Source organism: Somniosus microcephalus, chromosome 4 (genome assembly GCF_052327205.1).
Source record: "Somniosus microcephalus isolate GS21.2 chromosome 4, FLI_Smic_1.0, whole genome shotgun sequence".
Taxonomy (NCBI): domain Eukaryota; kingdom Metazoa; phylum Chordata; class Chondrichthyes; order Squaliformes; family Somniosidae; genus Somniosus; species Somniosus microcephalus.
Window position 1 is genome coordinate 11,580,440 of NC_140990.1, and position 27,972 is coordinate 11,608,411.

General features: G+C 49.6%; 2 protein-coding genes and 1 pseudogene across 2 annotated transcripts in view; 2 read left to right on the top strand and 1 right to left on the bottom strand.

Moving 5' to 3' along the window:
* Positions 1–27,972, top strand: part of LOC147118294 (proteasome activator complex subunit 1-like) — a 1,298,587-nt gene that overhangs the window by 82,513 nt on the left and 1,188,102 nt on the right. The gene's annotated exons all lie outside the window — the stretch shown is intronic.
* The window catches only part of LOC147118298 (uncharacterized), a 97,703-nt pseudogene that overhangs the window by 6,086 nt on the left and 63,645 nt on the right, over positions 1–27,972 (bottom strand).
* Positions 860–27,941, top strand: LOC147118299 (uncharacterized). Its single transcript, XM_085983709.1, has 2 exons — positions 860–1,031; positions 26,979–27,941. Exons 1-2 carry the CDS (start codon positions 922–924, stop codon positions 27,640–27,642), a joined length of 774 nt encoding a protein of 257 aa, XP_085839835.1. The 5' UTR covers positions 860–921; the 3' UTR covers positions 27,643–27,941.

A 27,972-nucleotide genomic window follows, 5' to 3' on the forward strand; every position in this document is an offset into this window, starting at 1 on the left:
TTCTGCCTCTACCACCCTTTCAGGCAGTGAGTTCCAGACCCCCACCACCCACTGGGTGAAAACATTTCTCCTCAACTCCCCTCTAAACCTCCGACCAATTACTTTAAATCTACGCCCCCCTGGTTGTGGACCCCTCTGCCAAGGGAAATAGGTCCTTCCTATCTCGGCCCCTCAGAATTTTATACACCTCAATCAAGTCTCCCCTCAGCCTCCTCGGTTCCAAAGAAAACAACCTCCCCCCCCCCCCCCCCGACCCGAGACATCTGCGTTCCTCCAATTCTGCCCTCTTGAGCATCCCTGATTATAATCGCTGCACCATCAGCGGCCGTGTCTTCTGTTGCCTCGGCCCTAAGCTCTGGAATTCCCTCCCTGAACATCTCCGCCTCTCTTTCATAGAAAATAGGAGCAGGAGTCGGCCATTCGGCCCCTCGAGCCTGCTCCGCCATTCAATGAGATCATGGCTGATCAAAACCCACCTCTGTGACCCAGCTTTTGGCCACCTGCCCTAATTTCTCCTTCTGTGGCTCGGGGTCACATTTTTCAATGTCTTACAATACTCCTGTGCAGCGCCTTTGGACATTTTCCTACGTTAAAGGCGCTATAGAAATACAAGTTGTTGTTGTTCCCATTGTTGGAGGTGAGCTCTGAACAGGCCCCGCCCCCTCCCCCTACTCCGCATGCGCCGCTCCAAGGTGAGCGCAGGCTCTGAACAGGCCCCGCCCCCTCCCCCTACTCCGCATGCGCCGCTCCAAGGTGAGCGCAGGCTCTGAACAGGCCCCGCCCCCTCCCCCTACTCCGCATGCGCCGCTCCAAGGTGAGCGCAGGCTCTGAACAGGCCCCGCCACCTCCCCCTACTCCGAATGCGCCGCTCCAAGGTGAGCGCGGGCTCTGAACAGGCCCCGCCCCCTCCCCCTACTCCGCATGCGCCGCCGGGCCCCACTCCCGAGGATAAGCCGCTACCGTGCCTGCGCAGGGCCTCGCATTCTGGGGAAGGCCCGGGCAACCGCAAGAGTCCGGATCACCGGCGGAAAGTGAGTTTTATCAGGGTTCTTTTTTTTATATATAGCGGAGAGAAGCGCGGGCGGGGAGATAAATAAAAAGAAAATACAAACCGGACCGTCCCAGCGCCCTCCCGGCACCGAGCGGAGCGGATTGAGCGGCCGCAGCCCCTTGTCTTCTGCAGGGAGCCGGACTGGGGCACGTCATCAACTCCAAGGTGGTGACTGACGGGAGCTCCGACCAATAGGGAGAGAGCGGGCGGAGCGTGGAGGACTAAGGTGGCGGCGGGTCCTCCAACCAATCGGAGTGTCCGAGGGGCGGGACTTCCGCCGCCTGCTTCTCCCGCTGCTGAGACAAGTGGAATGCAGCAGAGGGCGCTCTTCTGAGTTTGGGGTTCAGGCCTGTTAGTGGAGCAGTGCAGAGGGAACTTTATTCTGCACTGGGCTTTACTCCCTCAGCACTGCACTGGAGGGGCAGCACAGAGTTTTAGACTCGAGTCTCTGGAGTGGGACTTCAACCCACAACCTTCTGACTCAGAGGAGAGAGTGCTGCTGCCTGAGCCACGGCTGACACTCTGTATCTAACCCGTGCTGTACCTGCCCTGGGAGTGTTTGATGGGACAGTGTAGAGGGGGCTTTACTCTGTATCTAAGCCGTGCTGTTCCTGCCCTGGGAGCGTTTGATGGGACAGTGTAGAGGGAGCTTTACTCTGTGTCTAACCCGTGCTGTACCTGCCCTGGGAGCGTTTGATGGGACAGTGTAGAGGGAGCTTTACTCTGTATCTAACCCGTGCTGTATCTGCCCTGGGAATGTTTGATGGGACAGTGTAGAGGGAGCTTTACTTTGTATCTAACCCATGCTGTACCTGCCCTGGGAGTGTTTGATGGGACAGTGTAGAGGGAGCTTTACTCTGTATCTAACCCGTGCTGTACCTGCCCTGGGAGTGTTTGATGGGACAGTGTAGAGGGAGCTTTACTCTGTATCTAACCCGTGCTGTACCTGCCCTGGGAGTGTTTGATGGGACAGTGTAGAGGGAGCTTTACTCTGTATCTAACCCGTGCTGTACCTGCCCTGGGAGTGTTTGATGGGACAGTGTAGAGGGAGCTTTACTCTATATCTAACCCGTGCTGTACCTGCCCTGGGAGTGTTTGATGGGACAGTGTAGAGGGAGCTTTACTCTGTATCTAACCCGTGCTGCACCTGCCCTGGGAGTGTTTGATGGGACAGTGTAGAGGGAGCTTTACTCTGTATTCAACCCGTGCTGTACCTGCGCTGGAAGTGTTTGATGGGACAGTGTAGAGGGAGCTTTACTCTGTATCTAACCCGTGCTGTACCTGCCCTGGGACTGTTTGATGGGACAGTGTAGAGGGAGCTTTACTTTGTATCAACACCGTGCTGTACCTGCCCTGGGAGTGTTTGATGGGGCAGTGTAGAGGGAGCTTTACTCTGTATCTAAACCGTCCTGTGCCTGCCCTGGGAATGTTTGATGGGACAGTGTAGAGGGAGCTTTACTCTGTATCTAACCCGTGTTGTACCAGCCCTGGGAGTGTTTCATGGGACAGTGTAGAGGGAGCTTTACTCTGTATCTAACCCGTGCTGTACCTGCCCTGGGAGTGTTTGGTGGGACAGTGTAGCGGGAGCTTTAGTCAGTATCTAACCCGTGCTGTACCTGCCCTGGGAGTATTTGAGGGGACAGTGTAGAGGGAGCTTTACTCTGTATCTATCCCGTGCTGTACCTGCCCTGGGAGTCTTTGATGGGACAATGTAGAGGGTGCTTTACTCTGTATCTACCTGTGCTGTACCTGCCCTAGGAGTGTTTGATGGGACAGTGTAGAGGGAGCTTTACTCTGTATCTAACCCATGCTGTACCTGCCCTCGGTGTGGTTGATGGGACAGTGTAGAGGGAGCTTTACGCTGTATCTAACCCGTGACGTGCATGCCCTGGGAGTGTTTGATGGGACAGTGTAGAGGGAGCTTTACTCTGTATCTAACCCATGCTGTACCTGCCCTGGGAGTGTTTGATGAGACAGTCTAAAGGGAGCTTTACTTTGTATCAAACCAGTGATGTGCCTGCCCTGGGAGTGTTTGATTGGGCAGTGTAGAGGGAGCTTTACTCTGTATCTAACCCGTGCTGTACCTGCCCTGGGAGCGTGTGATGGGACAATGTAGAGGGATCTTTACTCTGTATCTAACCCGTGCTGTACCTGCCCTGGGAGTATTTGATGGGACAGTGTAGAGGGAGCTTTACTCTGTATCTAACGCATCCTGTACCTGCCCTGGGAGTGTTTGATGGGACAGTGTAGAGGGAGCTTTACTCTGTATCTAACCCATGCTGTACCTGACCTGGGAGTGCTTGATGGGACATTGTAGAGGGAGCTTTACTCTGTATCTAACCCGTGCTGTACCTGCCCTGGGAGTGTTTGATGGGACAGTGTAGAGGGAGCTTTACTCTGTATCTAACCCGTGCTGTACCTGCCCTGGGCGTGTTTGATGGGACTTTGTAGAGGGAGCTTTACTCTGTATCTAACCCCTGTTGTACCTGCCCTGGGAGTGTGTGATGGGACAGTGTAGAGGGAGCTTTACTCTGTTCTTCAGAGTTCTTTAATTGTTATTTCTCTTTAAATCATTCTTGATAAGATTACTTCAGCAGTTTAAGTAAAGGGGAAAATAAAATATTTGGGATTCTGTTGGTTTAAGAAGAGTAAAACAAGGTTACACTGCAGTTGGAGTAAATTGGCACAGCAGGCAGTGGAAACCAGATTTCTAACCAATCAGCAGGGGTGACTCATTTGGCTGTAAACAAACAAACAAACAGTATAAAAAGACCAGTCCTAGTGCGAGCAAGCACTGAGTGCGAGTCATCAAAGAGTGCTGTGAGTTTGGGTAAGTGTAAGTTTGGGTAAGTGGGGTGTTAGGTGCTCTTTTCAAACTTTAACTCTGTGGGTTGTAGTTAATAAGGCCTTTCTGGTGCAGAGTGACTGTTGGTAAACCATTTAACTGGTGTAACTAGAGGGATTGATTTAATTTAAATCCAATTAATTAAAGGGGATACTAGCATCTAAAATCGGGCAGAGGGTGTCCATAACTAACAATAAAAAATTTAATTAATTACATAGAATGGAGCAGGTGATGTGTTACTGTTGAGAGATGTGGGAGCCGGTGGACCCCATTGAGGCTCACGGTGATTACGTCTGTGACAAGTGTCTGCTGCTACAGGAACTCCAGCTCCATGTTGATGAGCTGGAGTCTGAGCTTCAGACACTGCGACACATCAGGGAGGGGGAGAAGTACCTGGACTCTGTATCAGGAGGTGGTCACACCTATGAAGTTAATTCATTCAGATGTAGCCCATGGTCAGGGACAGGGCGGTGTGACTACGAGTGAGGCAGGTACGGGGATCCAGGAGGTAGATCTGGAGGAGCCGCAGCCCTTGCTCTTGTCCAACATGTTTGAGGTTCTTACTCCCTGTGGGGACAGGAGCAGGGACTGCAGGGAGGATGAGCAACCTGGCCACAGCACCGTGGAACGGGGGGCCATTCAAGAGGGGTGAGTAAATAGAAATGTTGTAGTGGTAGGGGATAGTATTATTAGGGGGATAGATAGAGTTCTCTGCAGCCGAGAGCGAGAGTCCCGAAGGCTGTGTTGCCTACCCGGTGCCAGGGTTAAGGACATCTCCTCTGGGCTGGAAAGAAACTTGCAGTGGGAGGGGGTGGATCCAGTTGTCGTGGTCCATGTTGGTACAAACGACGTAGATAGGACTAGGAAGCCGGTTCTGTTAAAGGAGTATGAGCAGCTAGGGGTCAAATTAAAAAACAGAACCTCAAGGGCAAAAATGGATTATTACCTGAGCCACGAGCGAATTTGGCTAGGACAAATAAAATTAGAGAGTTAAATGCGTGGCTCAAAGACTGGTGTGGGAGAAATGGGTTTTGCTTCCTGGGACACTGGCACCAGTACTGGGGCAGGAGGGAGCTGTTCCATTGGGATGGGCTTCACTTGGCCAGTGCTGGGACTAGAGTCCTGGCGGATCATATAACTAGGGCTGCAGAGAGGGCTTTAAACTAACTAGTGGGGGGGAGGTTCCTAGAGAGCAAATAATAAAAATGACAACAGAGAAGGTCATAGACTTAGGTAGCAGTGAGGAAATTAAAAACCAGAGCGTGTCAGAAACGGGCAGAAGGTATGGAGTAAAAGGTAAAGTAATAAAAAGGGCAAAAGCAGGAACTAAGTGTAGCCTGATCCTGCTCCTATTTCGTGTGTCTAATTCTGTTAGATTCAGGAGATGGTTCTGTGATAGTAGATTGGCGGTTAGGATCAGATCAGCCATGATCTTATTAAATGGCGGAGCAGGCTCGAGGGGCCGATTGGCCTACTCCTGCTCCTATTTCTTATGTTCTTATGTTCTTAAAACATATTTGAAAGTTCTCCATCTGAATGCACGTAGCATTCGTAACAAAATAGACGAGTTAATGGCACAAATAACTACATATGGGTATGATCTTGTGGCCATTACAGAAACATGGCTGCAGGGTGACAATGCCTGGGAATTAAACATACCAGGTTATTTAACGATCAGGAAGGACAGGCAGGAAGGAAGGGGAGGTGGGGTGGCTATGTTAATAAAGGATGGAATCACTGTAATACAGAGAAATGATATTGGGTCAAAAGATCAGGATAATGAAACAGTTTGGGTGGAGGTAAGGAATAATAAGGGGAAAAAAACACTAGTGGGCGTAGTCTATAGGCCTCCGAACAGTTGCAACTCTGTTGGACGGAGTATCAATCAGGAAATAGTTGAGGCTTGTAATAAGGGAACATCTATAATTATGGGGGATTTTAACTATCATATTAATTGGACAAATCAAATTGGGCAGGGCTGCCTTGAGGATGAGTTCATTGAGTGTATTAGGGATGGGTTTCTTGAGCAGTATGTAACTGAACCGACCAGGGGGCAAGCAACCTTAGATCTGGTCCTCTGTAACGAGACAGGATTAATTAAAAATGTCCGAGTAAAGGATCCCCTTGGAATGAGTGACCATAACATGGTTGAATTCCATATTCAATTAGAGGGTGAGAAGGTTGGATCTCAAACAAGCGTGCTAAGCTTGAATAAAGGAGACTATGAAGGTATGAGAGCGGAATTGAGTAGAGTGGATTGGGAAAATAGATTAAAGGGTAAGACGATACATGATCAGTGGTGTACATTTAAGGAGTTATTTTACAACTTCCAAAAAATATAAATTCCACTGAGAAGAAAAGGGTGTAAAAGAAAAGACAGCCATCCATGGCTAAGAAAAGAAATTAAGGATAGTATTCGACTAAAAACAAGGGCATATAAGGTAGCCAAATCTAGTGGGAGGATAGAGGATTGGGAAAACTATAAAAGACAGCAAAAAATAACAAAAAGATTGATTAAGAAAGGGAAGATAGATTATGAAAGTAAATTAGCAAAAAATATAAAAACAGATAGTAAGAGTTTTTATAGCTATATAAAAAGAAAAAGGGTGGCTAAAGTAAATGTTGGTCCCTTAGAGGATGAGACCGGGAAATTAATGGTGGGAAAGATGGCAAAAACACAATGAATATTTTGTATCAGTCTTTACAGTAGAGGACACTAAGAATATCCCAACACTGGACAAACAGGGGGCTATAGGGGGGTAGGAGCTAAACACAATCAAAATCACTAAGGAAGTGGTACTCGGTAAAATAATGGGACTCAAGGCGGATAAATCACCTAGACCTGATGGCTTACATCCTAGGGTCTTGAGGGAAGTGGCGGTAGGGATTGTGGATGCATTGGTAATAATTTTCCAAAACTCCCTGGACTCAGCAAAGGTCCTGGCAGACTGGAAAACTGCTAATGTAACACCCTTATTTAAAAAGGGCAGTAGACAGAAGGCTGGAAACTATAGACCGGTCAGCCTAACATCTGTGGTAGGTAAAATTTTGGAGTCCATTATTAAGGAGACAGTAACAGGACATGTGGATAATCATAATTTAATAGGACAAAGTCAGCATGGTTTTATGAAGGGGAAGTCATGTTTGACAAATTTGCTGGAGTTCTTTGAGGAAGTAACATATAGGGTGGATAAAGGGGAACCAGTGGACGTAGTGTATTTAGACTTCCAAAAGGCATTTGACAAGGTGCCACACAAAAGATTATTGCTTAAGATAAAAAATCACGGGATTGGGGGTAATATTCTGGCATGGATAGAGGATTGGCTATCTAACAGAAGGCAGTGAATTGGGATAAATGGTTCATTCTCAGACTGGCAATCAGTAACTAGTGGTGTTCCGCAGGGGTCAGTGCTGGGTCCCCAACTCTTTACAATCTATATTAATGATTTGGAGGAGGGGACCGAGTGTAACATATCAAAGTTTGCAGATGATACTAAGATGGGAGGAAAGTAGTGAGTGAGAAGGACATAAAAAACCTGCAAGGGGACATAGACAGGCTAAGTAAGTGGGCAGAGATTTGGCAGATGGAATACAATACTGGAAAATGTGAGGTTATGCACTTTGGCAGGAAAAATCGTAGAGCAAGTTATTATCTTAATGGCAAGAAACTGGAAAGTACTGAAGTACAAAGGGATCTCGGGGTCCTAGTGCACGAAACTCAAAAGGTTAGTATGCAGGTGCAGCAAGTGATTAAGAAGGCCAATGGAATGTTGGCTTTCATTGCTAGGGGGATAGAATATAAAAATAGGGAGGTATTGCTTCAGTTGTACAAGGTATTGGTGAGACCGCACCTGGAATACTGCATACAGTTTTGGTGTCCATACTTAAGAGAAGACATACTTGCTCTCGAGTCAGGACAAAGAAGGTTCACTCGGTTAATCCCGGGGATGGACATATGAGGAGAGGTTGAGTAGATTGGGACTCCACTCATTGGAGTTCAGAAGAATGAGAGGCGATCTTATTGAAACATATAAGATTATGAAGGGGTTCGATTGGGTGGATGCGGTGAGGATGTTCCCGATGATGGGTGAAACTAGAACTAGGGGGCATAGTCTTAGAATAAGGGGCTGCTCTTTCAAAAGTGAGATGAGGAGGAACTACTTCACTCAGAGGGTGGTAGGTCCATGGAATATGCTGCCTCAAAAAGCTGTAGAAGCTACATCATTACATAAATTTAAAACAGAAATAGACAGTTTCCTAGAAGTAAAGGGAATTAAGGGTTAAGGGGAGCGGGCAGGAATTTGGACATGAGTCTAGGTTTGGATCGGACATGGCCCTGTGGGTAGCAGAGCGGGCCCAGGGGCCGTGTAGCCTGATCCTGCTCCTATTTCGTGTGTCTAATTCTGTTAGATTCAGGAGATGGTTCTGTGATAGTAGATTGGCAGTTAGGATCAGATCAGCCATGATCTTATTGAATGGCGGAGCAGGCTTGAGGGGCCGATTGGCCTACTTCTGCTCCTATTTCTTATGTTCTTATGTATCTAACCCATGCTGTACCTGCCCTGGTAGTGTTTGAAGGGACAGTGTAGAGGGAGCTTTACTCTGTATCTATCTGTGCTGTACCTGCCCTGGGAGTGTTTGATGGGACAGTGTAGAGGGAGCTTTACCTTGTATCAAACCCGTGCTGTACCTGCCCTGGGAGTGTTTGATGGGGCAGTGTAGAGGGAGCTTTACTCTGTATCTAAACCGTGCTGTACCTGCCCTGGGAGTGTGTGATGGGACAGTGTAGAATGAGCTTTACTCTGTATCTAACCCGTGCTGTACCTGCCCTGGGAGTGTGTGATGGGACAGTGTAGAATGAGCTTTACTCTGTATCTAACCCGTGCTGTACCTGCCCTGGGAGTGTTTGATGGGACAGTGTAGAGGAAGCTTGACTCTGTATCTAACCCGTGCTGTACGTGCACTGGGAGTGTTTGATGGGACAGTGTAGAGGGAGCTTTACTCTGTATCTAACCCGTGCTGTACCTGCCCTGGGAGTGTTTGATGGGACAGTGGAGAGGGAGCTTTACTCTGTATATTGCTTTATAATATGTCGAGGAACCAACTAGAGAACAGGCCAACTTAGACTGGGTATTATGTAATGAGAAAGGATTAATTAGCAATCTTGTTGTGTGAGGCCCTTTGGGTTGGAGCGTTCATAATATGATAGAATTCTTCATTAAGATGGAGAGTGAAATAGTTGACTCAGAGACTAGGGTACTGAAGTTAAATAAAGGAGACTACGGTGTTATGACGTGCAAGTTGGGTAGGATTGATTGGGGAATGTCGCTCAAAGGGTTGACGGTGGATGGGCAATGGCAAACCTTCAAAGATCGCATGGATGAACTACAGAATTTGTTCATCCTAGTTTGGCATAAAAATAAAACAAAAAAGGTGACTCAACCGTGGCTAACAAGGGAAATTAGGGATTGCATAAGATCCAAGGAAAGGACATATAAATTGGCCAGAAAAAGCAGTAAACCTGAGGATTGGGAGCAGTTTAGGATCCAACAAAGGAGGACAAAGCGATTAATTAAGAGGGGGAAAATAGAGTATGAGAGTAAGCTTGCAGGGAACATAAAAACTGCCTGTAAAAGCTTTTATAGATATGTGAAGAGAAAAAGATTGGTGAAGTCAAGCGTAGGTCCCTTGCAGTCAGAATCAGGGGAATTTATAATGGGAAACAAAGAAATGGCAGACCAATCAAATACATACTTTGGTTCTGTCTTCACAAAGGAGGACACAAATAACCTCCCAGAGATGTCGGGGAACATAGGGTGTAATGAAAGGGAGGAACTGATAGAAATCAGTATTTGTAGGGAAATGGTGTTAGGGAACTTGATGGGATTGAGGGCCGATAAATCCCCAGGGCCTGATAATCCACATCCTAGGGTACTTAAGGAAGTGGCCCTAGAAATAGTAGATGCATTGCTGGTCATCTTCCAAAATTCGATAGACTCTGAAACAGTACCCATGGATTGGCGGGTAGCTAATGTTACCCCACTATTCAAAAAAGGTGGTAGAGAGAAAACAGGGAATTACATCGGTAGTGGGGAAAATGCTAGAGTCCATTATAAATGATGTAATAGCAGAGCACTTGGAAAAAAGCGACCGGATCGGACAAAGTCAACATGGCTTTACAAAAGGTAAATCGTGCTTGACTAATCTATTGGAATTTTTTGAGGATGTAACTGGTAAATTGATTGGGGAGAACCAGCAGATGTGGTGTCTTTGGACTTTCAGAAGGCTTTCGATAAGGTCCCGCATAAGGCAGAAACTCTCATCACATTTAAAAAGTACTTGGATATGCACTTGAAGTGCTGTAACCTACAAGGCTACGGACCAAGTGCTGGAAAGTGGGATTAGGGTGGATAGCTCTTTCTCGGCCGGCACGGACAAGATGGGCCGAATGGCCTCCTTCTGTGGTGTAAATTTCTATAATTCTATGAATTGTAGTTAAAGGGACAGACACCCCACAAACTCCGTTCCCTAGCCACTGACTCCATCCCTCTCCCTAACATTTGTCTGAGGCTGAACATAGAAACATAGAAGAGAGGAGCATTCAGCCCCTCGAGTCTGCTCCGCCATTCAATGAGATCATGGCTGATCATCCAAATTCAGTACCCTGTCCCTGCCTTCTCTCCATATCCCTTGATCCCTTCAGCCAAAAGAAATATATCTAACTCCTTCTTGAATATATTTAATGAATTGGCCTCTACTGCCTTCTGTGGCAGAGAATTCCACAGGTTCACCACTCTCTGGGTGAAGAAATTCCTCCTCATCTCTGTCCTAAATGACTTACCCCTTATCCTTAGACTGTGACCCATGGTTCTCGACTCCCCCGCCATCGGGAACATCCTTCCTGCATCTAGTCTGACCAGTCCTGTTAGAATTTTATAAGTTTCAATGAGATCCCCTCTCATTCTTCTAAACTCCAGCGAGTATGAGCCCAATCGACACAATCTCTCCTCATACATCATTCCTGACATCCCAGGTATCAGCCTGGTGAATCTTCGCTGTACTCCCTCCATGGCAAGAACATCCTTCCTCAGATAAGGCGACCAAAACTGCACACAATACTCAAGATGTGGTCTCACCAAGACCCTGTACAACTGCAGCAAGACATCCTTGTTCCTGTACTCAAACCCTCTCGCTACGAAGGCCAACATACCATTTGCCTTCTGAGCCGCCTGCTGCACCTGCATGCTTACCTTCAGCGACTGGTGCACAAGGACACCCAGGTCTCGTTGCACTTCCCCTTCTCCCAATCTATTGCCAGTCAGATAATAATCTGCCTTCCTGTTTTTGACACCAAAGTGGATAACCTCGCATTTATCCACGTTATATTGCATCCGCCATGCTTCTGCCCAATCACCCAACCTGTCCAAATCATACTGGAGTTTCTCGACATCCTCCTCACAGCACACATGCCCACCCAGCTTTGTGTCATCTGCAAACTTGGAGATATTACATCTAGTTCCCTCGTCCAGGTCATTAATATATATTGTGAATAACTGGGGTCCAAGGACCGATCCCTGCGGTACCCCACTAGTCACTGCCTGCCACTCGGAAAAAGACCTGTTTCTTCCAACTCTTGGCTTTCTGTCTGCCAACCAGTTCTCTATCCAAGTCAATACCTTGCCCCCAATCCCAAGTGCCTTAACTTTGCACGCTGTCGAACGCCTTTTGGAAATCCATGTACACCACGTTAGCTGCATTGCCCTCATCAACCCTCTCTGTTACCTCATCAAAAACCTCAATCAGAATCAGAGCAGCCGGGCCCGGCGGACGTGCGGCCAGAGCCCCGGCACCAGGAAACCCAGAGTGCAGCACCTCCCCCATCCGAGCCGCCGCTTCCCGGTTTCTTCAGCCTGTTCCACCGAGTCCGACTCGGGACAAAGGACAGGAGCAAGGCTCCCAGAATGGCCCGCGGCCCCGGGGAGCGTGCGCACTCTCAGCGGGGAAATCAGCGCGTTGGATAGAGCAGTTTCTGGGGCGCGGGGCATTGTGGGTGCTGCGGCCGCCATTCGTCAGCGGCTGTCGGGAAGTTTTATTGCAGGTGACGGAAGGTAGATCCCTGGCCTCCTGTATAGGTCTTTTTGTTGCAGCAGTTTGAGCTGGAGTGGAGATGGAGGAGAAGCTGCTGGGTTTTCGATGGAATCTGGAACAGTACCCATGGATTGGAGGGTAGCTAATGTTACCCCATTATTCAAAAAAGGTGGTAGAGAGAAAACGGGGAATTACAGACCGGTAAGCCTGACATCGGTAGTGGGGAAAATGCTAGAGTCCATTATAAAAGATGTAATAGCAGAGTGTGGTAAACCACGTTCACTATCGTATCACTGTTAGTAGTTAGCACTGTTCACCACTGTTCGTTATAACTGTATCACTGACCACTATTGTATCACGGTACGAGGTCGCCTCTTGCCACACTGCTATACCTGGGATGACCACTGCCGACTCCGCCTTGGCTCCACCCACCAGGCCAGGTATAAAGGTGAGCGACTGGCTGGTATTCCTCCTGCTTGGATCGGATCACCCACGAGAGTGGGCTCTGTTATTTAGTCAATAAAAACCTTTAGTCACCTTCGTAACTCTTCGCCTTTTATTGGAGGAATTGATAGGTATATCAATTTTATTGACTAAATTTAATGATGTCCGACAACGAGTCACAACCGGCGGAGGAGCCACCAGCGCAGCTCCCAGGAGCACAGCCACACCAGCCAGCTTGGCTGCGAGCCCTCAGACCGCCGTACCTGGACCTGAACCCACGAGCAGCAAACTCAGCCGCAGACTTTAAACACTGGCTGGTCTGCTTCGAATCATACCTGAGAGAATCCAGCGTCCCTCAGGCATCCAAACTAAGTGTCCTGCAGGCACAACTGAGCCCGAGAGTATACACTCTCATCGAGGACATGACTACCTACGAGACCGCCATCAACCTGCTGAAACAGAAGTACCGGACCCCGGTAAACTACATGTACGCTAGGCACCTCCTAAGATCACGGCCGCAACAGCCAGGAGAATCAGTAGCCGAATTCTCACAGGCGCTATATGCACTCGCCAGGAACTGTGAGTTTAAATCGGTGTCGGCAGCCGAAAATACTGAAGATAATATCCGCGACGCATTCCTGAAAGGCCTACGGTCCGAGTACTCACGGCAAAGACTGCTGGAAGCTAAAGACCTCAGCATGGAAAAAGCTGAAGCCCTCGCTATCTCCCTGGAAGTGGCCCACCAAGATCAGGAAGCATTCACCAGGTACTGCTCGCGACCCTGGGACTCGGGCCCGACCCCTACCACAGCACCCTTCCCAGCGCCGCCCCCGGGACCTACCTCTGCGTCCCGGACCCGACCGGCCCCGCCACCCCCGGCACCGGCCCCGACATCGGGCATCCGCGATCGGGCCGCCGGCTGTTTTTTTTGTGGCCAGGAGAAGCACCCGAGGTCGCGCTGCCCAGCCAAGAACTCCATATGTAAAACCTGCCTGAAGAAAGGCCACTTCTCCAAGGCCTGCAGGAGCGGATCCTCAGAGGCCAGCAGTGCCGCATGCGAACTATGGGGGCGGCCATCTTCGTTTAGGGCAACTGAGGCCAGCATCCCCACACATGAGTCATGGGGGCGGCCATCTTTGTTTAGGGCAACTGAGGCCAGCATCCCCACACATGAGTCATGGAGGCGGCCATCTTTGATTAAGGCAACCGACCCCAATAGTGCCTCATGGGGCCCTACCTCGTGGGAGACGCCATTTTACTCACCACGCCCGACCGCCTCGCCCGCAGATGACAACGACTCGCTCAGCTACACACTAGCTTCCGTCACCCTGGACCAAGCCCGCCCGCACCATCTGTCCAAGTCAATGATGGACATCAAAGTGAACGGCCACGCCACGACCTGCCTGTTCGACAGCGGAAGCACGGAGAGCTTCATCCACCCAGACACGGTGAGCCACTACTCCCTCTCTGTCCTACCAACGCGCAGCCGAATCTCGATGGCATCGAGGTCCCACGCCACGGACATCAGCGGCTACTGTGTCGTGACCCTGTCGGTTAAGGGCACGGAGTATAAAAACTTTAAACTCCTCGTCCTCCCCCATCTCTGCGCTGCCGTCCTACTAGGGCTGGACTTCCAATCCCACCTCCAAAGCGTAACCCTAGCATACGGTGGACCCCTCCCCCCACTCACAGTCAACAACCAGCAAACGTTAAACCGCCCACCGCGTAACACCTGCAGCCTCTCCACCCTCAAGGTCCCGCCACCCTCTCTGTTTGCTAACCTTACCCCTGACTGCAAACCCGTCGCTACCAAAAGCAGGCGGTATAGCGCCGGGGACAGAGCCTTCATTAGCTCTGAGGTGCGGCGCCTCCTGAAAGAGGGCATTATCGAGGGGAGCAGCAGCCCCTGGCGTGCCCAGGTCGTAGTCGTAAAGACCGGCGATAAAAACCGCCTGGTCATCGACTACAGCCAGACCATAAACAGATATACCCAGCTGGACGCATACCCCCTCCCCCGCATATCTGACATGGTCAATCAGATTGCACAGTATAAAGTATTCTCGACCATCGACCTGAAGTCGGCCTACCACCAACTCCCTATCCACCCTGAGGACCGCCAGTATACCGCCTTCGAGGCGAATGGGCGCCTATACCACTTCCTTAGGGTCCCCTTCGGTGTCACTAATGGGGTCTCGGTCTTCCAAAGGGAGATGGACCAGATGGTTGACCAGAACGAACTGCAGGCTACATTCCCCTACCTAGATAACGTCACTATCTGCGGCCGCGACCGGCAGGAACATGACGCGAATCTGGAGAAATTCCTCCGTACGGCCCAACGGCTGAACCTCACCTACAATAAGGAGAAATGCGTGTTTAACACCACGCGCCTTGCCATCCTCGGCTGCGTAGTGGAGAACGGAATCATCGGCCCCGACCCAGAAAGAATGCGCCCCCTCATGGAGCTACCCCTCCCCCACTGCCCTAAAGCACTTAGGAGAACCCTGGGGCTTTTCGCCTACTATGCCCAATGGGTACCCAATTACGCGGACAAAGCCAGACCCCTCCTGAAAGCCACTTCCTTCCCCCTCACGGAGGAGGCGTGCGCGGCCTTCTCCCTCATTAAGGGAGACATAGCCAAGGCCACGATGCACGCAGTGGACGAGTCCATCCCCTTTCAGGTGGAGAGCGACGCATCCGACTTCGCCTTAGCCGCCACCCTAAACCAGGAGGGGAGGCCAGTGGCCTTCTTCTCAAGGACCCTACAGGGCCCCGAGATCCGACATTCGTCGGTCGAGAAAGAGGCCCAGGCGATCGTGGAGGCAGTACGGCGCTGGAGGCACTACCTGGCAGGCAAACGATTTACCCTCCTCACCGACCAGCGTTCGGTGGCTTTCATGTTTAATAACAAGCTGAAGGGCAAAATCAAGAATGACAAGATTTTGAGATGGAGAATCGAGCTCTCCACCTACGATTATGAGATCTTGTACCGGCCAGGCAAGCTGAACGAATCCCCTGATGCCCTTTCACGAATGACATGCGCCAGCGCGCATATCGATAGGCTTCAGACCCTCCACGACCAGCTCTGCCACCCCGGAGTCACCAGACTCTACCATTTCATTAAGGCCCGCAACCTGACCTACTCCATCGAGGAGGTCAGGACCATGACCAGGAACTGCCAGACCTGTGCGGAGTGCAAACCGCACTTCTATAGGCCGGACCGAGCAAGCCTGATCAAGGCCACCCGCCCCTTCGAGCGCCTGAGCATCGACTTTAAGGGGCCCCTCCCGTCCTCTGACCGTAATGTGTACTTCCTCAACATCGTTGATGAGTACTCCCGTTTCCCCTTTGCCTTCCCCTGCCCCGACATGACCAGTAGCACGGTCATTAAGTGCCTGAATGCCCTCTTCGCCTTGTTCGGGTTCCCGAACTATATACACAGCGACCGGGGCTCCTCCTTCATGAGCGAGGAACTCCGGCAATTCCTCCTAGAGAGAGGTATTGCAGCAAGCAGGACCACCAGCTACAACCCCAGAGGTAACGGTCAGGTGGAAAGAGAGAACGCGACGGTATGGAAGGCCGTCCTCTTAGCCTTAAAGTCTAAGGGCCTCCCAACCTCCCGCTGGCAAGAAGTCCTCCCGACAGCGCTGCACTCCATCCGGTCATTACTTTGCACGGCCACTAACACCACCCCCCATGAACGAATGTTCGTTTTCCCCAGGAAGTCGACTACGGGAACCACTCTACCAACCTGGCTGACCGCCCCGGGGCCGGTCTGGCTGCGGAAACACGTGAGGACCCATAAAACGGACCCCCTGGTCGAGAGGGTGAACCTCCTGCACGCCAACCCCCAGTACGCCTACGTGGCGTACCCAGACGGGCGGGAGGACACTGTCTCCCTACGAGACCTCGCACCCTCAGCCGATCCGGAAACACCGCCACCACCCCCCCCAACCTCAGTCCAGGTAGACGGCATGCCGGAACCCCACGAGCCCTCGCCGACCACGCAAACACCAGCATCAACACCGGATAAGGCACCAGCACCGGATAAGGCAACACCACCGCTGCGGCGATCGGAGAGGCTTACGAAGCCTCCGGACAGACTGACCTACCAGAATTGGTAGTACACTTCACCCCGCCGGACTTAATTCTAAACAAGGGGTGAATGTGGTAAACCACGTTCACTATCGTATCACTGTTAGTAGTTAGCACTGTTCACCACTGTTCGTTATAACTGTATCACTGACCACTATTGTATCACGGTACGAGGTCGCCTCTTGCCACACTGCTATACCTGGGATGACCACTGCCGACTCCGCCTTGGCTCCACCCACCAGGCCAGGTATAAAGGTGAGCGACTGGCTGGTATTCCTCCTGCTTGGATCGGATCACCCACGAGAGTGGGCTCTGTTATTTAGTCAATAAAAACCTTTAGTCACCTTCGTAACTCTTCGCCTTTTATTGGAGGAATTGATAGGTATATCACAGAGCACTTGGAAAACAGTGACAGGATCGGACAAAGTCAACATGGATTTACAAAAGGTAAATCGTGCTTGACTAATCTACTGGAATTTTTAGAGGATGTAACTAGTAAAATAGATAAGGGAGAACCAGTGGATGTGGTGTATTTGGACTTTCAGAAGGCTTTTGATAAGGTCCCACATTAGAGATTAGCGTGTAAATTTAAGGCACATGGGATTGGGGGGCAAGGTATTGACTTGGATAGAGAACTGGTTGGCAGATAGAAAGCAAAGAGTTGGAATAAACGGCTCTTTTTCCGAGTGGCAGGCAGTGACTAGTGGGGTACCGCAGGGATCGGTCCTTGGACCCCAGCTATTCACAATATATATTAATGATCTAGACAAGGGAACTAGATGTAATATCTCCAAATTTGCAGATGACACAAAGCTGGGTGGGCGTGTGTGCTGTGAGGAGGATGCCGAGAAACTACAGGATGATTTGGACAGGTTGGGTGATTGGGCAGAAGCATGGCAGATGCAATATAATGTGGATAAATGCAAGGTTATCCACTTTGGTGTCAAAAACAGGAAGGCAGATCATCTGAACAGCAATAGATTGGGAGAAGGGGAAGTGTAACGAGACCTGGGTGTCCTTGTGCACCAGTCGCTGAAGGTAAGCATGCAGGTGCAGCAGGTGGTTAAGAAAGCAAATGGTATGTTGGCCTTCATAGCGAGAGGGTTTGAGTACAGGAACAAGGATGTCTTGCTACAGTTGTGCAGGGCCTTGGTGAGACCACATCTTGAGCATTGTGTGCGGTTTTGGTCGCCTTATCTGAGGAAGGATATTCTTGCCATGGAAGGAGTCCAGCCAAGATTCACCAGGCTGATACCTGGGATGGCAGGAATGAAGTATGAGGAGAGATTGGGTCGATTGGGCTTGTACTTGCAGGAGTAGGCCGTTTTCTCTCTACCACCTTTTTTGAACAGTCGGGTAACATTAGCTGCCCGCCAATCCATGGGTACTGTTCCAGAGTCTATCGAATTTTGGAAGATGACCAGCAATGCATCTACTATTTCTAGGGCCACTTCCTTAAGTACCCTAGGATGTAGATTATCTTCTATGTATTCAATCTTTCCTTGTAGCTGAAATTCTCTGGTCCTGGCAACATCCTTGTACATCTCCCGTCTCTATCAGTCACATCTTTCCTGCAATGGGGCGAGCAGAACTGCACGCAGCACTCTAGCCGGTGGCCTAACTGGTGTTTTGTACAGTTCAAGCAGAACCTCCCTGCTCTTACATGATACAGAAAGAGGCACTGCCCCTTTAAATACCTGGGGGTCACCCATTCCCCTTTAAATGGCCAAGCAATAATTTTTTTGTCGAAAAGGGGCCGCAATCCCCTTTGACTCACTCCCCACCCTCTCACCCACCACAAATACTCACAAGAGCGAGGAGGAAGAATGCTGGTCTTTGTCCCTTTAAAAGTGGCTGCCCACCAAAATGTTCACAGCACCAGGGCTCTTTGTTCTGGATAAAAGTCAAAAAGAGAAAAGGTTCACTTATTTTTAAATGAATGCAGTTGATGAATAGCCTTGCAATAAAGGTAATGCAAAGGACTAAACACTCACAAGCTAGGTTTTTTCCACCTCCTCCTCTTCCCTTTAACAGCTCCTGCAGACAATGAAAGCAGGAAAGCGGCCTGCAGCCCACCGAGGTCCCGCCCCCCCCCTCCCGCGCCGCCATTGGTTGGAGGACCGTCCTCCCAGCGTTTTCTGCGCTCCTGATTGGCGGGCGCCTCGCGTCAATCACCCCCCTCTCTGATTACGCGCTGACGCCAGCACGCAACGCCAAGGGGTCGGTTGGCTCGGCGCACGCCACCGCAAGGTAAAAAAAAGATACCCCACACAAATGAGGAAGAACAAAAATAATAATAATCGCACTTTAGAGGGGAGGAGGTTGGGGGAATTAATGAGTGTTTTCAATTTGTGTCGCAAAAAAAAATATTTGAAAAGCTTCCCAACGGTGCGAGGCGGGCTGCGCATGCGCTCCAGCCAGCCTTTGTCTCCCCCACGTGGGCCCGGGGCCCGTACTTGCCTTCCCCTGCACCAATCACAGCGCGGGCAGGCGCTTCTAGCAATCGTCACCTGTCAATCACCCACCCTTCACCCTCGTGCTGTCGATTGACAGCGGTGTCAGCCAATGAGGTGCAGGAAGAGGCGGAATCAGCAGCCGGGGTAAAGTAAACTGATGGGGAATCGATTTAAATCGAGGTGGTGGGGGAGCGGAGAGCGAGATTATAAAGTAAAAAATACGAGAAAAACCAAACCTGAGATTCGGACGGGAGCGCTGAGCTGGGAGGACTGAACTGGGCGGCCTGGTCCTCCAACCAATGGCGGCGCGGCAAGGGGGCGGGGCCTCCTCTCCAGCTCAGGTGCGCTGGGGCCGATTGTGACGCGCTGTCCCCAGGTGAGAGCAGCTCAGTCAGCACAGAGCTGGGGCTGGAATCTGGGAGAGGGGCCGCAGGCAGCGGGCCTGGCAAAGGGGCACAAGCTTCACAATACAAGCTGCTTTCAAATGCACAATTGTTTCCAACAGACAGCCTGGGTCACTCTGCAAAAAAAACTGTTTAATAATTCATCATAACTCCCTGCTTTAGGAGAGGCGTAGAGTGCAAAAGCAAGGAAGTTATGAGGAAACTGTGTAAAAGACTGGAGTCAGCTGTGGCTCAGTGGATAGCAGAGTCAGAAGGTTGTGGGTTCAAATCCCGCTCCAGGGACTTGAGCATATAAAGCGAGGCTGACACTCCAGTGCGGGGCAGTGCTGAGGGAGCGCCGCACTGTTGGAGGGGCAGTACTGAGGGAGTGCAGCACTGTCGGAGGGGCGGTGCTGAGGGAGCGCTGCACTGTCGGAGGGGCAGTACTGAGGGAGCGCCGCACTGTCGGAGGGGCAGTGTTGCGGGAGAGCTGCATTGTCGGAGGAGCTGTAATGAAGGAGCTCCGCACTGTCGGGGCGGGGGGGGGGAATACTGCGGAAGCGCCGCACTGTCGGAGGGACTGTACTGAGGGAGAGCCGCATTGTTGGAGGGGCAGTAATGAAGGAGCGCTGCAGTGTCGGAGGTGCCGTCTTACGGATGAGACGTTAAACCGAGGCCCCCGTCTGCCCCCTCAGGTGGACGTAAAAGATCCCGTGGTGCTATTTCAAAGAAGTTATCCCCGGTGTTTTGAGCCCAATATTTATCCCTCAATCAACATGATGAAAAAACAGATTATCTGGTCATTATCACATTGCTGTTTGTGGGAGCTTGCTGTGTGCCAATTGGCTGCCGCGTTTCCCACATTACAACAGTGACTACACTTCAAAAGTACTTAATTGGCTGTAAAGCGCTTTGGGATGTCCGGTGGTCGTGAAAGGCAGTTAAGAAGGCAAATGGTATGCTGGCCTTCATTACAAGAGGATTTGAGTACAGGAGTAAAGAAGTCTTACTCCAATTATATCTTCTTCTTTCTTCTTAGGCAGTCCCTCGGAACCGAGGATGACTTGCTTCCACATTAAGAATGAGTTCTCAGGTGTAAGGGTAAACAGGGAGAGCTTCTTCTCCCCGAGACGGACCCTCTGATATAAAGGGTCGACTGGATCCATGTTTATCTGTAATTTAAACAGAGGTCTGGTCGTCTTCCGAGCTCTTTCCCCTAGAGGAGAGGGTAGAATGGGGGTCTTTAGTGTTAAATGGTTTCACCTGGGTCCATTGCTTCCATCGCATACCCATCGGTTCCTGTAGTCAAACACACGTATCACTTGTCATTAATACAGTATATGGCCCCATTCAACGGGCCCCATTCCCTTTCTTCCGATAACTTGCGTCATTACTTGTTGACCTATTCTGGGCAACTCGTCTGGTTTAAGTCCAGCATTCTGCCTTTCTAGATCTTTAATCTGTTGTTGGTTCTTTACTTCTTTATTTAGTGCTTGTACCTCCTGATTTAGTTGTACTAAGTATCGCCTTAATCTATCTTGTACTGGTCCTGGTTCACCAGTCGCTGAAGGTAAGCATGCAGGTGAAGCAGGCGGTTAAGAAGGCAAATGGTATGTTGGCCTTCGTAGCGAGAGGGTTTGCGTACAGGAACAAGGATGTCTTGCTGCAGTTGTACAGGACCTTGGTGAGACCACACCTTGAGTATTGTGTGCAGTTTTGTTTGCCTTATCTGAGGAAGGATATTCTTGCCATGGAGGGAGTGCAGCGAAGATTCACCAGGCTGATACCTGGGATGGCAGGAATGATGTATGAGGAGAGATTGGGTCGATTGGACTTATAGTCGCTGGAGTTTAGAAGAATGAGAGGGGATCTCATTGAAACTTATAAAATTCTAACAGGACTAGACAGACTAGACGCAGGAAGGATGTTCCCGATGGTCAGGGAGTCCAGGACCGGGGGTCACAGCCTAAGGATAAGGGGTAAGCCATTTAGGACAGAGATGAGGAAGAATTTATTCACCCAGAGAGTGGTGAACCTGTGGAATTCTCTACCACAGAAGGCAGTAGAGGCCAATTGATTAAATATATTCAAGAAGGAGTTGGATATATTTCTTAAGGCTAAAGGGATATGGGGAGAAGGCAGGGACAGGGTACTGAATTTGGATGATCAGCCATGATCTCATTGAATGGCGGAGCAGGTTCAAGGGGCCGAATGGCCTACTCCTATCTTCTATGTTTCTATGTTTCTAACTCTTTGCTTCCTGTCTGCCAACCAGTTCTCTATCCAAGTCAATACCTTGCCCCCAATCCCATGTGCCTTAACTTTACACTTTAATCTCTTATGCGGGACCTTATCGAAAGCCTTCTGAAAGTCCAAATACACCACATCCACTGGTTCTCCCTTATCTATTCTACCAGTTACATCCTCAAAAAATTCCAGTAGATTAGTCAAGCATGATTTACCTTTTGTAAATCCATGTTGACTTTGTCCGATCCTGTCACTGTTTTCCAAGTGCTCTGCTATTACATCTTTTATAATGGACTCTAGCATTTTCCCCACTACCGATGTCAGGCTTACCGGTCTATAATTCCCCGTTTTCTCTCTACCACCTTTTTTGAATAGTGAGGTAACATTAGCTACCCTCCAATCCATGGGAACTGTTCCAGTCTATCGAATTTTGGAAGATGACCAGCAATTCTGTCCCTCTAGTGCTACTTGTCTCTCCCAGTCCTCTCTTCACCTTGTTTCTCCTCTCTAATGTTTCATCCTGGTGCCCATCCCCCTGTCAAATTAATTTAAACCCTCCCCCACAGCACTAGTTAACCGTCCCATGAGGACATTGGTCCCAGCTCTGTTGAGGTGCAACCCGTCCACCTTGGACAGGTCCCTCCTGCCCCAGAACTGGTCCCTCCTGCCCCAGGAATCTGAAGTCCTGCAATATTTCTCTTTCAGGTACTTATCCAATTCCCTTTTGAAAGCGGTGATTGAATCTGCCTCCACCACCCTTTCAGGCAGTGCATTCCAGATCCTAACCACTCGCTGCGTTAAAAAGTTTTTCCTCATGTCGCCTTTGGTTCTTTTGTCAATCAGCTTAAATCTGTGTCCTCTGGTTCTCAACCCCTCTGCCAATTGGAAGAGTTTCTCTCTATCTACTCTGTCCAGTCCCCTCTTGATTTTGAACACCTCGATCAAATCTCCTCTCAATCTTCTCTGCTCCAAGGAGAACAACCCCAGCTTCTCCAGTCTATCCATGTAACTGAAGCCCCTCATCCCTGGAATCATTCTCGTAAATCTTTTCTGCACCCTCTCTAAGGCCTTCACATCCTTCCTAAAGTGCAGTGCCCAGAATTGGACACAATACTCCAGTTGAGGCCGAACTAGTGTTTTATAAAGGTTCATCATAATTTCACACTTTTGTACTCTATACCTCTATTCATGAATCCCAGGTTCCCGTAGGCTTTTTTAACTGCTTTCTCAACCTGCCCTGCCACCTTCAATGATTTGTGCACATATACCCCTCGGTCTCTCTGTTCATGCACCCACTTTAGGATTGTACCCTTTAGTTTATATTTCCTCTCCTCATTCTTTCTACCAAAATGTATCACTTCACATTTTTCTGTATTAAATTTAATCTGTCACGTGTCCGCCCATTCCACCAGCCTGTCTATGTCCACTTGAAGTCTATCACTATCTTCCTCACTGTTCACTATACTTCCAAGTTCTGTGTCATCTGCAAATTTTGAAATTATGCCTTGTACACCCACATCCAAGTCATTAATATATATCAAGAAAAGCAGTGGCCCTAGAACCGACCCCTGGGGAACACCACTGTGTACCTTCCTCCAGTCTGAAAAACAACCGTTCACCACTACTCACTGTTTCCTGTCACTTAGCCAATTCCCTATCCATGCAGCCACTGTCCCTTTTATTCCATGGGCTTCAACTTTGCTGGTAAGCCTATTATGTGGCACTTTGTCGAACGCCTTTTGGAAATCCATGCACACCACGTCAACCGCATTGCCCTCATCAACCCTCTCTGTTACCTCATCAAAAAACTCCATCAAGTTGGTTAAACACGATTTGCCTTTAATAAATCCGTGCTGGCTTTCCTTAATTAATCCACACTGTTAGTTTTGTCCCTGATTTTTGTTTCTAAAAGCTTCCCCACTCCCGAGGTCAAACTGACTGGCCCGTTGTTGCTGGGTTTGTCCATACACCCTTTTTTGAACAAGGGTGTGACATTTGCAATTCTCCAGTCCTCTGGCACCACCCCAGTTTCTAATGAGGATTTGGAAGGTTATGGCCAGTACCTCCGCAATTTCTTCCTTCACTTCCCTCAGCGTACTAGGATGCCTCCCATCCGGTCCTGGTGACTTATTTACTTTAAGTACAGCCAGCCTTTCTAGTACCTTGTCTTTATCAATTTTATCCCATCCAGTATCTCCTCTACCTCCTCCTTCACTATGTCTATGGCAGCATCTTCTTCCTTGGTGAAGACAGATGCAAAGTACTGATTTAGTACCTCAGCCTTACCCTCTGCCTCCGTGCGTAGGTCTCCTTTTTGGTCCCTAATCGGCCCCACCCCTCCTCTTACTACCCGTTTACTATTTATATGCCTATAGAAGACTTGTGGATTACCTTTTATGTTAGCTGCCATTCTATTCTCATGCTCTCTCTTTGCCCCTCGTATTTTCTTTTTCACTTCTCCTCTGAACTTTCTATATTTAGCCTGATTCTCAGATGTATTCTCGACCTGACATCTGTCATACGCGCTCTTTTTCTGCTTCATCTTACTCTCTATCTCTTTCGTCATCCAGGGAGCTCTGACTTTAGTTGCCCTACATTTCCCCTTAGTGGGAATGTACCTCGACTGTACCCGAATTATTTCCTCTTTAAAGGCAGCCCATTGTTCCTCTACAGTTTTTCCTGCCAATCTTTGATTCCAATTTACCCGGGCCAGATTCATTCTCATCCCACTGAAATTGGCCTTGCCCCACAGTGCAGTGGATGCGCTCTAGACTGCACTCTCCCCCGAAGTGTCGTCACCCTCACCGGGATTCAGCACTGAAAACCGGTTTGAGAGCGCCGCACTCCCGGGGGATTCCTGCACTGCCTTGCCTCCTCAAACCCTGCTGGGCGGCCACCCAGTTACAATTCCCATGAACTCTGTGGCTGCGGGGTGACCCCCTCCTGGAACGTGTGCTCCAGGAACCTCTCAGCCTCCCGTCTGCCCGGCAGTGACTCCAGCCGCTCCCCAAGCTCAGAGACCCTAAGCTTGAGTTCCAGCCACAGGAGGCGCTACCCGCACACGCGGTTCACCAGGACACGTGAAGCGTCCCGGAGTTCCCGCATGGCACGGGAATTGCAGCCATCAGTCCCATCGTTTGGCTTAAAATCTGTCTACTTAAGCTATAGATATATATGATGTGAGGTTAGTGTGCCCTTACCCCTGTTTATTATTCAATCAGTGATTGTCCCTTTGCCAGGCCCACTGCCTGCGGCCCCTCTCCCAGATTCCAGCCCCAGCTCTGTGCTGACTGAGCTACTCTCACCTGGGGACAGCGCATCAAGAAGGAGTTAGATATATTTCTTAAGGCTAAAGGGATCAAGGGATATGGGGAGAAAGCAGGGACAGGGTACTGAGTTTGGATGATCAGCGATGATCTCATTGAATGGTGGAGCAGACTTGAGGGGCTGAATGGCCTACTCCTGCTCCTATCTTCTATGTTACTGCTAATGAGAGGGAGGAACTGAAAGAAATCAGTATTTGTAGGGAAATGGTGTTAGGGAAATTGACGGGATTGAAGGCCGATAAATCCCCAGGGCCTGATAAACTACATCCTAGGGTACTTAATGAAGTGGCCCTAGAAATAGTAGATGCATTGCTGATCATCTTCCAACATTCGATGGAATCTGGAACAGTACCCATGGATTGGAGGGTAGCTAATGTTACCCCACTATTCAAAAAAGGTGGTAGAGAGAAAACGGGGAATTACAGACCAGTAAGCCTGACATCGGTAGTGGGGAAAATGCTAGCGTCTATTATAAAAGATGTAATAGCAGAGCACTTGGAAAACAGTGACAGGATCGGACAAAGCCAACATGGATTTACAAAAGGTAAATCGTGCTTGACTAATGTACTGGAATTTTTTGAGGATGTAACTGGTAGAATAGATAAGGGAGAACCAGTGGATGTGGTGTATTTGGACTTTCAGAAGGCCTTCGATAAGGTCCCGCATAAGAGATGAGCATGTAAAGTTAAGGCACATGGGATTGGGGGCAAGGTATTGACTTGGATAGAGAACTGGTTGGCAGACAGGAAGCAAAGACTTGGAATAAACGGGTCTTTTTCCGAGTGGCAGGCAGTGACTACTGGGGTACCGCAGGGATCGGTCCTAGGACCCCAGCTATTCACAATATATATAAATGATCTAGACGAGAGAACTAGATGTAATATCTCCAAGTTTGCAGACGACACAAAGCTGGGTGGGCGTGTGTGCTGTGAGGAGGATGCCGAGAAACTCCAGTATGATTTGGACAGGTTGGGTGATTGGGCAGAAGCATGGCAGATGCAGTATAATTTGGATAAATGCGAGGTTATCCACTTTGGTGGTACAAACAGGAAGGCAGATTATTATCTGACCGGCAATAGGTTGGGATAAGGGGAAGTGCAACGAGACCTGGGTGTCCTTGTGCACCAGTCGCTGAAGGTAAGCATACAGGTGCAGCAGGCGGTTAAGAAGGCAAATGGTTGATACCTCGGATGGCAGGAATGACGTATGAGGAGAGATTGGGTCGATTGGGCTTATACTCGCTGGAGTTTAGAAGAATGAGAGGGGATCTCATTGAAAATTATAAAATTCTAACAGGACTAGACAGACTAGATGCAGGAAGGATGTTCCCGATGGTCGGGGAGTCCAGAACCAGGGGTCACAGTCTAAGGATAAGGAGTAAGCCATTTAGGACAGAGATGAGGAGGAATTTCTTCACCCAGAGAGTGGTGAACCTGTGGAATTCTCTACCACAGAAGGCAGTTGAGGCCAAATCATTAAATATATTCAAGAAGGAGTTGGATATATTTCTTAAGGCTAAAGGGATCAAGGGATATGGGGAGAAGGCAGGGACAGGGTACTGAGTTTGGATGATCAGCCATGATCTTGTTGAATGGCGGAGCAGGCTCGAGGGGCCGAATGGCCTACTCCTGCTCCTATCTTCTATGTTTCCCTCACTGATTGTGGCTCTTCACCAACGCCGACTTTACAAAGAAAGCCCCGCGCGGCAGCCTGGAGCTCGGGCCCAGTGCACAGGCGCGGGGGAGGATGATTGACAGGGGCCCAGGGGGTGTGCTGAGCATGCGCGGTGCAGGCCGGGCGCCTGTGGAGCATGAGAGGGCGGGGCCATGGGGTGCATGCGCGGGGTCAGCCACAACTCAGTGCGGCGGCCGGAGCGCGTTCTGGAGCACGGGGGCTTGTGGGGATTGCAGCCGCCATTACTGTTGATCCTTTCAACCAACCTGTGCAGCAGCTGGGGCCTGAAAATCAGCTTCACTGCCCCTGGGCTGGAAAAGGGGACATGAGACAACATTCTCCCTTTTACCCCTTTCTACACTCCTTTTACAGGGTTTTAGAAGTGGAGCATTTACAGACAGGAAGCTCAAACCAAACATCACGTCAAGATCTGACAGAGTCGCTCGATTCATCCGGACCTGAATATCATCAGCCTTTGCACATGGAAGGAAAGAGCAGCGATCGCAGCGCGGACAAACCGCACACGTGTTCCATGTGTGGACTCGGACTCAGCCGATTGCCTGACCTGGCGAGACACATGCACCGTCACACCGGGGAGAAACCGGGTAAAGGTGGGGATGGTTGGAAGGGATTCAGTTCCCCGTCTACGCCAGAAGTTCATCGGCGCAGTCACCCCAAGCACAATCCGTTCACCTGCTCCGTGTGTGGGAAGGGATTCACTCGCACATCCCACCTGCTGAGACACCAGCTTGTTCACACCGATGAGAGACCGTTTACATGTTCCGACTGTGGGAAGAGCTTTAAATGCCCCAGGGATCTGACCAGACACCAGCGAGTTCACACTGGGGAGAGGCTGTTCACCTGCTCCGTGTGTGGAAAGGGATTCACTGATTCATTTACCTTGCTGAGACACCAGCTTGTTCACACTGATGAGAGACCGTTTACATGTTCTGACTGTGGGAAGAGCTTTAAAAGCTCCAATGACCTGCTGAGACACCAGCGAGTTCACACTGTTCTGCAGCGCAGGGCCCTGTAGACAGCTGGGGTGACAGGAACGTGGAATGGATGAATGTTTTATAAATTCTTGTACTGCTGTTTAATCTTTCAATCTGTTGTGCTGATGATTCCCTTGATTTGACTGTTAATGTTATTTTTGTTTTTCTCCTTATCACAGGCAATTGCCTATTAAAAGTCAACCATCACAACCAATAAAACCTGTAACATAACAAAAAAAAGTTTAAAGGAAACTTAAATTTAATTAAGATTCTATTTTCAGTGGTGATGATGCACGCCAGTCCCTCCGGTACCCACCGGTCACGGAAGGCCTCGAGCGCACCGGTGGACTGTTCATGTTATTACATTGAAT

Bases quoted from the DNA above. Each gene is read 5' to 3' on its own strand.
- LOC147118299 (XM_085983709.1), top strand. From the start codon at position 922: ATGCGCCGCCGGGCCCCACTCCCGAGGATAAGCCGCTACCGTGCCTGC. The intron at 1,032-26,978 runs GTGAGTTTTATC...CTCCTTTTACAG, and splicing joins GTCCGGATCACCGGCGGAAA to GGTTTTAGAAGTGGAGCATT.